Source organism: Anomaloglossus baeobatrachus, chromosome 8 (genome assembly GCF_048569485.1).
Source record: "Anomaloglossus baeobatrachus isolate aAnoBae1 chromosome 8, aAnoBae1.hap1, whole genome shotgun sequence".
Taxonomy (NCBI): Eukaryota; Metazoa; Chordata; class Amphibia; order Anura; family Aromobatidae; genus Anomaloglossus; species Anomaloglossus baeobatrachus.
Window position 1 is genome coordinate 246,095,302 of NC_134360.1, and position 13,929 is coordinate 246,109,230.

Below are 13,929 nucleotides of genomic sequence, written 5' to 3' on the forward strand. Positions count from 1 at the left end.
AAAGTATGATGTTTCCACCTAAATACTTCACAGTTGGGACGGTGTTCTTGAGGTTCTACTCATCTTTGTTCTTCCTCCAAACACCACTAGTGGAGTTGATACCAAAAAGTTCTATTTTGGTCTCATCTGACCACATGAACTTCTCCCATGCTTCCTCCAGATTATCCAGATGGCTATTGGTAAACTTCAAACAGGTTTGGACACGTGCTGGCGTGAGCAGGGGATCTTGCGTGCCCTGCAGGATTTGAATCCATGACGACGTAGTGTGTTACTGACTGTAATCTTTGAGACTGTGGTCCCAGCTCTCTTCAAGTCATTGACCAGCTGCTCCTCTGTAGTTCTGGGCTGATTCCTGGCCTTTCTCAGAATCATTCTTACCACACGAGGCGAGATCTTACATGGAGCTCCAGACCTAGTAAGATTGATAGTCATCTTGTGTTTCTTCCATATTCTAATAATTGCAACAACAGTTGTTGCCTTCTCACCAAGCTGCTTGCCTATTGTCCTGTAGCCATCCAGCCTGTGCTGGTCTTGAACTTTGGCCCCTTTGTCCTTAGACAGCTCTTTGGTCTTGGCCATGTTGGAGAGGTTGGAGTGTGATTGTGTGTGAACAGGTGTCTTATATACCGGTAACAAATTCAAACAAATGCAATTAATACAGGTAATGAGGGCAGAGTAGGAGCTTCTTAAAGAGAAAATAACAGGTCTGTGAGAGCAGAATTACTCCTGGTTGGTTGTAGATTAAATACTTATTTCATGCAATAAAATAAAAATTCATTATTTAAAAATCATACAATGTGATTTTCTGGATTTTTTTTTATTCTGTCTGTTGCAGTTGAAGTTTGTAGGTGGGAATAAAGCGAAATCGGCAGAGGATCAAATACTCCCCCCCAATGTATCAATATAACACAGTGCATCATGCCCGGCTATTTTGACATCTGTGGCAGGCTGTAATTCTCTGTTCTCCTAGGATTGTATCCAACCCCTTTATTGCCCTGTAACACCAACCTAGCCTTTGTACTGTCCATGTGACCTCACTATAGAAATGCACGGTAATCCGGTATTACCCAACAGTCTATATAATAAACTTTAGGATTTTTTAAAATTTAATAAATGAGCTAAAAATGATCCCTCAAGGGAAATTCCTTGGAAGGATTATGGCTTTGTACACCCGACCCTCGGCCCGCATCAAGGCCAATGGATCCCTTTCTGCTCCCTTTGAGATCAGGAACGGCACCCGCCAGGGATGTCCACTGTCCCCCTTACTGTACATAATAATTATGGAACACCTGGCAAATGCGACCAGACAGAACCCCAGTGTGCACGGTCTCCGTGTAGGACAAAGAGAATACAAGACGTCGCTATATGCAGATGACCTCTTGTTATATATATCACAACCAGTGGTCTCCTTCCCAGCGCTCTTAACCCCTTCACGACCGGCCGATTTTTCGCTTTCCGTTTTTTTTTTTTCGCCATTCTTTTCCTGAGACGTAACTTTATTTTTCAGTCAATGTGGTCATGTGAGGGCTCATTTTTTGCGGAACGAGCTGTACTTTTAAATTAAACCATAGGTTTTACCATATAGTGTACTGGAAAACGGCAACAAAATTCCAAATGCAGAAAAATTGCAAAAAAAGTGCGATAGCACTATTGTTTTTGAGATATTTTATTCACTGTGTTCACTGTATGGTAAAACTGATGTGTGGGTGTGATGCCTCAGGTCAGTGCGAGTTCATAGACACCAAACATGTATAGGTTTACTTTTATATAAGGGGTTAAAAAAAATTTGGTAGTTTGTCTGAAAAAAGTGGCACACGTTTTACACCATATTCCGTGACCCGTAGCGTTCTCATTTTTCCGGATCTATGGCTCAGTGATGGCTTATTTTTTGCGACTCGAGCTGACGTTTTTAATGGTACCATTTTTGCGCAGATGCTACGTTTTGATCGCCTGTTATTGCATTTTGTGCAAAAGTTGTGGCGACAAAAAAACGTCATTTTGGCGTTTGGAATTTTTTTGACGCTACACCGTTTACTGATCAGATTAATTGATTTTATATTTTGATAGATCGGGCTTTTCTGAACGCGGCGATAACAAATGTGTGTATATTTTTTTTTTTTTATTTAATAATTAATTTTTTTAACTTAACCTTTCATTTTCAATGGGGCGAAAGGGGGGTGATTTGAACTTTTAGGTTTTTTTGTTTTTTTTAAAACTTTTTTTATTTTACTAGTCCCCCTGGGGGGCTATTGCGATCAGCAATCCGATCGCTCTGCACTATCTGCTGATCACAGCTACACAGCTGTAAACAGCATATACGTGCACTTCCTGCTTCCCTGGCCTCCGTAGAAAGCGAAAGTGAAAGTGGTTCATGTCTAGCACAGGAGTCATCACATGACCCTGTGCTACCATGACAACCACCGGAAGTCACGTGATCATGTCACGTGACTTCCGGTATCGGGCGGTAAGTAAAACTTTACCGCGTTCGCGTTTATAATGGCGCTGTCACATATTGACAGCGCCATTTTAGAGGTTAAACGGCACGAGCAGATAACGATTCTGCTCGTGCCTAGCAGGCACACATCTCAGCTGTGAAAATCAGCTGAGATGTGCGATGATCGTGGCATGCTGCTGCCGGCAGACCGCGGGCAGTAACGTTATGACCGCTATGACGTACTTTTACTGCCCGCGGTCGTTAAGGGGTTAAAGGAGTTTGACAGATTCGGCGCATTGAGTAACTTTAAAGTTAATTATTCTAAAACAGAAGCAATGAACATAACACTGGCCCCGTCAGAAGTCCAGATAATAAAAAACACATTCCCTTTCCGGTGGCAGACAAAGGCGATCAACTACCTGGGAGTAAATATTCCAACTAGGCTCGACCTGCTGTACCCTCTCAATTATCAAACTTTGTTATCCAAGACTCTAAAGGATCTTGAGTCGTACGGCAGGAAAAGCTTATCTTGGTTTGGAAGGATGAGCTCCTTCAAAATGGACATTTTACCACAATTTTTGTATATCTTCCAGACAGTAGCCATTAACCCACTGGCTGTCTTCTTTAAGACTCTTAAATCCGCACTGATACGGTATATATGGAAAGGAGCCAAGCCCAGGATTAGCTACCAGACTCTCACAAGATCAAAAATAAATGGAGGGGCGGGACTAACAGACCTGAGAGTATACCATCAGCCCTCATTGTTGGGCTGGCCTATTGATTGGCATTTTCATGACCAAACTAAGCAATGGGTATTACTAGAACAAGAATGCTCCCGGACAATGCTGAAAAAATTACCCTGGATCTCCCCTAGACAGGACACATTGTCTGACCCTGGAGGGATCTTGCCTGCGGCTACGTTAAAAGTTTGGGACAAAATTAAAACCACAAAGGGGTTAACTAGCACCAGTTCCCCACTAACCCCCCTGTTTGACAACCCTGAAAAGCCCCCCCCCCCACCCCCGGGGTGTCTGGTGGAGGAATTCCTGGGATGGAACAGGAGGTCAGATATCAGAATGGGTGACATAATGAGAGAGGGATCTTTACCATCCTTTGAGGATTTACAGATCCAATCCCCCTCTAGACAATTAAAGTGGATGGAATATATAGAGCTAAGTTCATTTGTAAATTCCAAATATGGGGAGGGGACGATCTCCCCGATTAATACCGACCACACCATTTGAACAACTATTCTCAAGGGAGACACCACCCACACACCAGATCTCATTAATAAGTAACCTATTAAATCGACAAGGGTCGGGGGACCCCAATTATATCCGGGCATGGGAGAAGGAATTGGGATACGACCTCACAGAGGAAGACAAACAAAAGGCATATATATTTTCCCATAAAATATCTGTAGCGAGTAATGCACAAGAAAAAAGTTACAAGCTACTGAAGAGGTGATACCAATGCCCCACTAGAGTCCACAAGGCATTGCCTTTGGTATCAAATCGTTGTTGGAGATGCGATAGGGAAAAGGGAACCATGGCGCACATATGGTGGGAGTGTCAAGGAGTGGCCCCAGTCGGTCAAAGGTGTATCAGATTTATAATCAAATGACGGAGGAACGAGTCACGCCATCATTCAAAACCGCAATTCAATCAATCCTTCCCGGTTCCATAGGGTAACAGAAAAAGAGTCTGCTGTGCTTCTGTCTAATAGCGGCACGAGCAGTCATTCCACGGCACTGGCGATCGACGACGCGACCTAGTATGACAGAAAGGGCTGACGGAATTCTCCCATATATTTCATATGGTGGAACTCTCGTCGGAACTCTCAGACTCAGGAAAAATTTATGAGGTTGTGGCAAACTTGGATATCATTTAAGGAAACAGCAGACTTTTCTAATATATTCCGGTAGCAGTATCCGGTCCCCCCGTTTTCCCTTGTCATTGTCTTTAGATCTCTCCTCTCTTCTTGGTTCTCTCTTGATCTTAATTGCTTGTTTCATATGTATTAAGTTGGAATAAATCATTATGTTCCAGTGGTCCAGAGGAGTGGAGTGGAGTTTGAGGATTACCCCAAAAGTACAGTGATAATAATACAAGGCAAAAATGACATGAATATATGGGAGTATGATATGTATATAGGCTGTGTTTGATATTAATGTAATACTTTCCTATACTCTTCTCCCTTTTTTTGTTTTCTGTATTTCTTAAAATTCTTTTAATAAAAAACTGATTGATTATAAAAATGATCCCTCTTAGTAATCTGTGATCAGGTAGACTGTTCTGTGCAGATCACGGACACTGATGGTGTCTCTGTCAGAGGTAACATCATCCTGCTGCTGAGACAAATAATGTGCAATATATTCCATCACTCACTAATTCTGTGTTGGGTTTTCTTCTGATTATATCCTCATCCCTTATAGTATTATTATAACCCCATCATGCCCAGCTGTTCCAACATTTGTGGGAGGGTATAATTCTGTAGTCCTGTGATGCTGTACAATTCACATTACATCTTTAGTTTTATTTTTTGTTTTTTTTTTAAATGTTTTTTAATTTACTCCAACAGGTGGAGGTTTTCGCGACAGTCTATCTGATATCTCAGAGGAGCTTTGCCCCAGTTCTGCTGATTCTTCGGTGCCGCTGCCATTTTTCGTGCGGACATCAAACCAGGTGAAAATGCCTAAAGCTTACTGTCCTATTTACACCACATGTAGTAGCTCTGCTGGAAACAGTCAGCAAGCTGGTCGACTGACCCCATGCATTGACTTAGCATATCCATTTAGCTGATGGAAGCTCACAGGGCTGATGTCGCGGGCGGAGGAGGGGACGCTGCGCTCTCCCACTGCTCGGGTCCGGCTGCCGCTGCTGCTGCGGCCGCTGCTGCTCGGTTGCTCAAGCGATGGGCCGGATCCCGGGGACTCGAGCGGCGCTCCTCGCCCGTGAGTGAAAAGGGGATTGGTTTTGGGGATTTATTGTCCGTGACGCCACCCACGGTTGTGGTGATTGTGTGGACACCACCGCTGCTCTGTATGGGGATCCCGGGAGTGGTGACAGGGAGCAGCTTTGTTGTTATTTCTCCCCTCCGTGGGTAGGGGGTTGGTTGTCCCGGGGCCCAGTGATGGGGTAGGGGTGGATGGCAGGCCGGGTGCGGGGTCTGGTGAGGTGCAGGGTCGCGGGGGCAGCGCTGTGCCGTACGGCACGGTGGTACTCACTCAGCCTGAAATGTTGACACAGTTCTCGGTAAAACACACGGCTGGAAAGACGGTTCCCACGGACGGCTGCTGTTGCTTTTCCCCGGTAGTTAACGGTGACTGTCTCTTTCCCTGCACCTTGTGTAATGTTGGTAGCAATGGGTTCCCACCGGTAACCCGCTCCCCGACTTGGATATGGGCCGGAGGAGCCCCTCTTTGCCCGCAGGCGCTGGCCCTGAGAAACTGGTGCCTTGGCGGTGGTGGTGTCTGTCTCATACGTTTGGACGGTTGCCTTCAATTGGGACTTAGTTGTTTGGAGACCCGGAGGTCCCCTTCACTGACGGATTTGGCAAATTCACGGCGACTCCAAGCCTTGCCGGGATCCGAAAGGCCCCTGCCAATGGTACTGACTTCTCCTTGTGTACCGGTCCGGTACCGCCGGGTCACCACCCGTCCACGGTCCTTTCGGCACCTCCGATCAGCCTCCACTGCAGACGGTCACCGCCGTCTGCTAACCTTGCTGTCTCAGTCCGGGGCACACACCCGGACCAACTTCAGGCTTTCCAAACTGTCACTTTCTCCTTCACTTCAACTCCTCTCACTTGCTCCTCTACCACTTCACTCTCACTTCCACTAACTGCCTGGTTTTCCCGCCTCCAGGACTGTGAACTCCTCGGTGGGCGGAGCCAACCGCCTGGCCCACCCCCTGGTGTGGACATCAGCCCCTGGAGGAAGTTAACAAGGGTTTCTGGTTTAGCTTAGGTGTACCTATCCGGGGTGTAGGGTGTGGTGGTGTCATTACCTGTGACCCCTGGCTTGCCCAGGGCGTCACACTGACACTTGCAGTTACGGTTGGCACAGTGATCCCCTATTGAGTGTTTGCAGACTATTACCAGTCATGTTGGGTATCACACATAGGAGCAGCTGAGTAGTCGCTCATGGGTCACATCATCCCTGTCTGCCATGACGATATCGGATATTTACATGTTATGATTCTTTCCATTCCAGGGTAATGGCATCGGGGAGGCGCGGGATATGTACGTACCCAACCCATCCTGCAGGGATATGTCACACTACATTTGGATCGGGCAACTGATGGGCGCAGCTCTGAGGGGAAAAGAGTTCCTGGTAGTTCCGTGTTTGTGTGTGCTGTGTTCTCTGTATCTCTCCGCTCTCCACTGACTGCCCTGTGCTTGTAGGTCCTGGCGTTACCCGGTCTCATATGGAAGCGGCTGACGGCAGAGGAAGTGAGCTGGAGCAAGGATTTCCCCCGCCGTCGATTCCCTACTTGTAAGTGCAGGATCTCTGACTATATACCGTGTGTCCTGTACCATCAGCGCCGGTGTGTGGCACCTGCCCACGCTCAGCACTGTCTGGTAATCACTGTACATGTCTTGACCTGCTGAGGGCGCTGTTCCTCTCACAGGTGAAGCTGCTGGAGATGATGGAGATGATGGATAAGGACACATTTGAGTTTAAGTTTGGTGAGGAGCTGACGTACACAACGGTGCTCAGCGATCAGAGAATGGTGGAGCTGGTACCTGGCGGCAGCAACATATCTGTGCGCTATGAGGACCCGCCTGGAATTCATCAAAATGGTGCAGAAAGCGCGGCTGGAGGAGAGCAAAGAGCAAGTAAGAGACCAGAGAGGAGGAAGAATCTGCAGCTCTGATATTCAGTCTGTCTCCTCCAGAGCTGCACTCACTATTCTGCTGGTGCAGTCACTGTGTACATACATTACATTACTGAGCCTGGGTTATATCCTGTATTATACTCCAGAGCTGCACTCACTATTCTGCTGGTGCAGTCGCTGTGTACATACATTACATTACTGAGCCTGGGTTATATCCTATATTATACTCCAGAGCTGCACTCACTATTCTGCTGGTGCAGTCACTGTGTACATACATTACTGAGCCTGGGTTATATCCTGTATTATATTCCAGAGCTACACTCACTATTCTGCTGGTGCAGTCACTGTGTACATTTGCTGCCCCCACGCCTGTAGCAGCCGAGCTGCTCGGATCCGGACCCGCTGTGTGGCTCGAGGGATCCTCCGGACCCGGGGGTCACGCGGACACGCCAAATGAAAAGGGGGACGTAGTTGTACGGGCTTGGCCGTATTCAGTTCGTGATGCCACCCACGGTGTGTAGTGAAAGGTGGCACCACCGCTGCTGTTGTGGGACACCCGGGGGAGATGTAGTGTCAGCCGAATGTTAACCGCTCCGTGGGTAGGGTTGGTTGCCCCGGGGCCCAGTGGCTCTGTACAGTGGATGGTGCTGGCAGGGGCCTGCGTGCCCAGACGTACCAGGGGATGTTTGGTTACTCATAGTTGAATAAATGACACAAGTCTTTTGGTAAACCAAGGTGCTGGTGGCCGGCCGCTCTGGTCCCCCACCCGGCCCGGTGGTCGCCGTCTTTTCCCTCTGCACTGTTTTTGCTTGTGTTGGACTTCCCGGTATGGAACACGGGAGTCCGCTCCCGGCTTGTTGTGTACCTGAGGAGCCGTGCCCGCTGACACTGACCAGTGGGATCTACCAGGCCCTGGCGGTTGCCCTATCCTTCTCTGTGGGTGGTTGTCTGCTTTTGGGACTTTTGTTGGGACAGGATCTAAAATCCTGCCCTCAATTGGTTAATTAGCTAGGCCGTTGGTTCTGGTCCTGGCTTCAGGATCCAAGTACCCCCTCTGTGCACGGTTCCCGGGTCGGTTCTCCGGTGTCGGTACCGGCGGGCTCCAACCCTGTCCCGGTCCACCTCGGATCTCCGGCTGCCGTCTTCCCGTCACCTGCTGACGGCGACCACCATCTGCCACCTAGCGAAGGCACCAGGGCTCCGACCCTGGCGCCTGTCAACTTGAGCTTCACCTCCGCTGGAGCTACCCCTAGCCCCAGCCTCCACTCCTCTCAACTTGAACTCTAGACTTCATCTATTGGTTTTCCCGCCCCGGGCTGTCTAGACCCCTAGGTGGGCGTTTCCTAACCGCCTGGTCCCGCCCACTGGTGTCTGTCTTAGTGATTGGCAGTCCGGCTCTTTTTGGTGATTCGGCTCCCATGGCTCTGCTCACCAAAAAGAGCCGGATCTTATAGATTGCTCCTTATTAAATATATGTTCACCCCAGGTGAACACATATTTAAGATTATAGTAACACCGCCAGGGCCCTGCCCACCCGCGGCCAGGCCCCGCCCACTTACAAGGTACCAATTAGATTGTTGAGTGGGTGGGATTTGGCCATGGATGGGCGGGGTTTCGGCAGTGAAAAGAGCCGTTTAGAGATTTTAGTGGCTCACACTGGTGATCCGGCTCCTGTCGGTCACAGCAGGGAGCCGGATCTTTGTGTCGGATCGTTCACGACCGACACATCACTAGTCTGTCTTGCCCTGAGGGGGGGTGGCTAGGGTTTCAGGTCGGCTGTATGTAACCCTGTGAGGGATGGTGTTATGCGGGGGCTTTTTGTGTGACTACCTAGTTTTGCCAGGGCGTCACATACATACTTTACATTACTTATCTTATACTGATCCTGAGTTACGTCCTGTATTATACTCCAGAGCTGAAGTCACTGTGTACATACATTACATTACTTATCATGCATTATACTCCAGAGCTGCACTCACTATTCTGCTGGTGGAGTCACTGTGTACATACATGACATTACTTATCCTGTACTGATCCTGAGTTACATCCTGTATTATACTCCAGAGCTGCACTCGCTATTCTGCTGGTGCAGTCACTGTGTACATGCATTACTTATCCTGTACTGATTCTCAGTTATAGCCTGTATTAAACTCTAGAGCTGCACTCACTATTCTACTGGAGGCATCACTATATACATACATTACTTATCATGTATTATACTCCAGAGCTGCACTCACTATTCTGCTGGTGCAGTCACTGTGTACATACATTACATTACTTATCATGTATTATACTCCAGAGCTGCACTCGCTCATGTTTATGGAGATTCATTTTATATGTTCCCTGTAGCAGTTCCTTCGAGTTTCCTGTCGTTTCTATTTTCTCACTGGCCGCCATGTTTCTTGGTCTTGTAGATTGACGCCCTCCAGGCCGGGTTGCTGAAAGTCGTTCCTCAGGCTGTTTTGGATCTTCTCACCTGGCAGGAACTGGAGAAGAGAGTCTGCGGAGACCCCGAGATCCCTGTAGAAGCCATAAAAAAGCTCAGTAAGTTTGCAGATGGATCATGTGTATAATCTGTGCAGCGTTATCGGTGCTGACGCGTTTCATGTCCTCTGCAGCTCGCTTTGAGAATCTGGAACCAACAGACATTCGAGTTCAGTATCTCTGGGAGGCGCTAAACAACTTCACCAACGGTGAGTGTTACCTGCCTGCGGGGGATTAGTGCTGTTGGATGAGCGAATTAATGCTGTACATCAGGGGTCTCAAACTCGCGCATTCTTTACAAGACAAAGTGATATTTTTATTGGTACCATATTATATTTTCTGTACCTTTTTGGATCACCGTTTTTGAATATTTTTTGCTCGTTTATTATAACAAACATGCACTTTTTAGTTTAAATATATATATATATATATATATATATATATATATATATATATACATTTTTGATGGTGAAAAAAAATTCATGCCCTATTTTGTTTTTGTATTTGACATTTTATCCCTTCCTGTAATATAGTTTTACAATTAGCACCATATAGTAATTTTGGCCAACATCTTGTAGTAATGTCCCCCATCCTGTTTCCCTTCTTGAAGTAATGTGCCCATCCTGTAGTAATGTGTCCATCCTTGTTCCCATCCTATACTAATGTGCTCATCCTGTACTAAAATGCCCATCCTTGTCCCCATTATGTAGTAATGTGCCCATCCTGTAGTAGTGTGCCCCATAATTGTCCCCTTTTACTAATGTGCCCATCTTTGTCTCTGTCCTGTATAATGTGCCCATCATTGTTTCCATCCTATAGTAATGTGCCCATCCTGTAGTAATGTGCCCATCCTTGTCCCCATTCTGTAGTAAAGTGCCCATCCTGTAGTAATGTGCCCCATCATTGTCCCCTTTTATTAATCTGCCCATCCTTGTCTCCATCCTGTAGTAATGTGCCCATTCTTGTGCCAATCCTATAGTAATGTGCCTATGCTATAGTAATGTGTACATCCTTATCCCCATCCTGTAGTAATGTGCCCACCATTGTACCCATCATGTAGTAATATGCCCATCCTATAGTAATGTGCCCACCATTGTACCCATCCTTTTAGTAATGTGCCCACCATTGTACCCATCCTGTAGTAATATGCCCATCCTATAGTAATGTGCCCATCCTTGTGACCATCCTGTAGTAATGTGCCCATCCTGTAATATTGTGCTCATTCTTGTCCTAATCCTGTAGTAATATGCTCATCCATGTCCCCATCCTGTAGTAATGTGACCATTCTATAGTAATGTGCCCATCTTGCATTAATGTGCACATCCTTGTGCCCATCTTGTAGTAATGTACCCATCCTCGTCCTCATCCTGTAGTAATGTGCCCCATCCTTGTCCTCATCCTGTAGTAATGGGTCCATCTTGGTCCCCATCCTGTAGTAATATGCCCACCATTGTCCCCTGTAGTAATGTGCCCATGCAGGTGCTCTTCTTGTAGCAATGACCCATCCTGGTCCCCTATTGTGCCGTTCTTCACATACACACACATACACATAAAAACCCCAAAACATTCTTCTCACTTGTCCTCCGTTCCCTCGGCATTCTCTTCTCTACTTCTTGCGGTCCGCAGGCACGTGCACCCCTTGATGATTGCAGCTTGTGCAGGGGCCGCACCTGTCAGTGCTTTATTTTAGATGAACATTTTGCCGGCGCTGCGCAGAGTCAAGCTCTCTCTGCACAACTATTCCAATGGCAGCCGCCGGCCAATCAGAGCCAATGTCGTCATATGCGTTAGCTGCTTGCCTCTGATTGGCTGGCAACTGCCATTAGAATAGTTGTGCAGAGAGAGCTTGACTCTGCGCAGCTCCAGCAAAATGTTCATCTGAAATAAACCACTGACGGCTGCGGCCCCTGCATAAACCGCAGGGGGGTATAATCAATATAATTCACTGTATATCTAACATAACTATACAGTTAAAACCTGAAATATGTGTACTAGGAGGAAATGGACTATGATCCAGTGTAGATTGGGATCTCTAGAATATTATTTCCATGAAGTGTAGTACTTCGAGATGGGTACAAGCCTTTCCCCCTACGTTGACTAAATTCAAGAACAAAATTAATTTAATCACTAGACTGGAGAAATGAAAATATATATATATATATATATATATATATATATATATATATATATATATTATATATATATATATAAAAGGAACGCCATGAACATTTCCATATCATAAAGTGACAGTGTTCAGAGTGAATAATGTAACATAATCTATTTGGACAAATTGGGTCAATTTGGGATTTACATTAACAATGTAAGTGTTTTCCTACTTTTGTACAATATTGTATCAATTATATCAATATCTGATTTAAAAAAATAAAAATGTCCTGCGCTCTTGAGATGGGAAAGGATTGTTAATAAGGGGTAAATTTCAAAGTTGCTTGTTTTTATTTGCACTTTGCAATTTTAACTATTTTAGAACCTGACATGATTCCCTTTAACCTGTGGTTCTTCAGCTATTGCACAAGTATAACTCCCTCATTCGGCTATCGGGGCATGCTGGGAGTTGTAGTTTTGCCATAGGGTACAGGTCACGGGTATAGGTGATTTCCTTCTTTCGTAATCCTGTAAAACGCTCTGGTCTTGTGCTTTTCAGAGGATCGCAGCCGCTTCCTCAGGTTCGTCACTGGACGGAGTCGTCTTCCCGCTCCAATATATATTTATCCGGATAAATCCGGGTGAGTACGGAGGGGCGCTAGGATTTATGCAGCAGATCTGCACCGGACACAGTCTGAGGCCTCAGCTCCATCCTCCCTATAACCTGTGGTTTCTCATCCTCAGCTGCGACACTACTGACGCCCTCCCCGAATCCTCCACCTGCTCCAGCACTTTATACCTCCCCAACTACCCCAGGTACAGTATCTGCAAACCATCGCTCCAGCCTCTGCTCATCCATTATCATCACAGCCATGTGCCACCGAGGAAAACAGTGGATTCCAGAATCTGTTATTAATTGTATGATTATCTGCTGTGATGAATAATGCCGCCATCTGCACACACACAGGCGCTATTCATTACTTCGTATGATGCTATTTTTTTTCCCAGCGCCAAGATCTGTGAGGAGAAGCTGCGCTACGCTGCGTACAACTGTGTGGCCATCGATACAGACATGAGCCCGTGGGAGGAATAAGATGGCGGCAGATATGACGTTCGGCCCCGGCGCAGGGAGGACCGCGCTTTATTTATGTTTTTCCCTTATGGACTTTTAATACCATTAATTGCATCAGAGACGCTTCGCTGTCGCCCGGCTCCTGCGCAGACGTCCCGGCGCGTTTTTATTTTTGTATATTGCTCTGTATCCAATAAAATACAAGAACCAAAACCTGTCTCTGTTATACCCATCTGCAGCACGGGCTCTAAGGCCGAGTTCACATGTCAAGTAATCATCCATTAGAATGGATCCTGCAGAGAGCAGGCAAAATGATTTCTGCAGGATCCGTTTATTTTACTTGGGAATCTTTGGATGATGGATCCGTTAATGGATTACTATTTATCTTCCATTTGACGCGGATCCTATAAGAAGAAAATGGATCTTACATTGCAAGGAGAACAGACGGCGAAATAGCAATCCATTAACGGATCCGTTCTCCATAGAGTCCCATGTTACAAAAAAACATCCTGCAGAAATCGGTTATTAAACAAAATACAAAAAAGTTGTGTTTACAGAATTATTCTGCCAACGGATCTCTGCAGGATCCATTCTAACGGCTGATTACAGGACATGTGATATCAGCCTACGGCTCCGGCTCTTGTTTTAATGTGATTCTAGAAGGTTTTCTTTGTCTTACTTTATATGATGTGTGCCAGAAGATTTTTACAACTGAAATCTCACAGCATTCCTTTCTTGTTCAGACGAGCAGAATAGTGAGTGCAGCTCTGAAGGATACAAGCTGAACATCTGAGCTGCAGATACTTCCTCCTTTCTGTCTGGTCTCTTATTTACTCTTTACTCACCTCTAGCTGCCCTTTCAGAATATACAGGATATAACTCAGGATCAGTAATGTAATGTATGTACACAGTGACTCCACCAGCAGAATAGTGAGTGCAGCTCTGGAGCATAATACAGGATGTAACTCAGGATCAGTCTAGGATAAGTAATGTAATGT

The 13,929-nt window shown here is 46.2% G+C and overlaps 1 protein-coding gene across 1 annotated transcript in view; it reads left to right on the forward strand.

The window, feature by feature from the left end:
- The window catches only part of LOC142248980 (E3 ubiquitin-protein ligase HECTD3-like), a 40,348-nt gene extending 27,204 nt beyond the window's left edge, over positions 1 to 13,144 (forward strand). Inside the window, 11 exon segments of the mRNA XM_075320507.1 lie at positions 5,015 to 5,118; positions 6,648 to 6,767; positions 6,839 to 6,907; positions 6,909 to 6,929; positions 7,066 to 7,215; positions 7,217 to 7,273; positions 9,687 to 9,816; positions 9,891 to 9,965; positions 12,419 to 12,500; positions 12,604 to 12,675; positions 12,868 to 13,144. Of these exon segments, the coding sequence (XP_075176622.1) occupies positions 5,015 to 5,118; positions 6,648 to 6,767; positions 6,839 to 6,907; positions 6,909 to 6,929; positions 7,066 to 7,215; positions 7,217 to 7,273; positions 9,687 to 9,816; positions 9,891 to 9,965; positions 12,419 to 12,500; positions 12,604 to 12,675; positions 12,868 to 12,952 (965 nt within the window). The 3' untranslated portion in view covers positions 12,953 to 13,144.
- Positions 13,145 to 13,929: the final 785 nt, after the last annotated feature.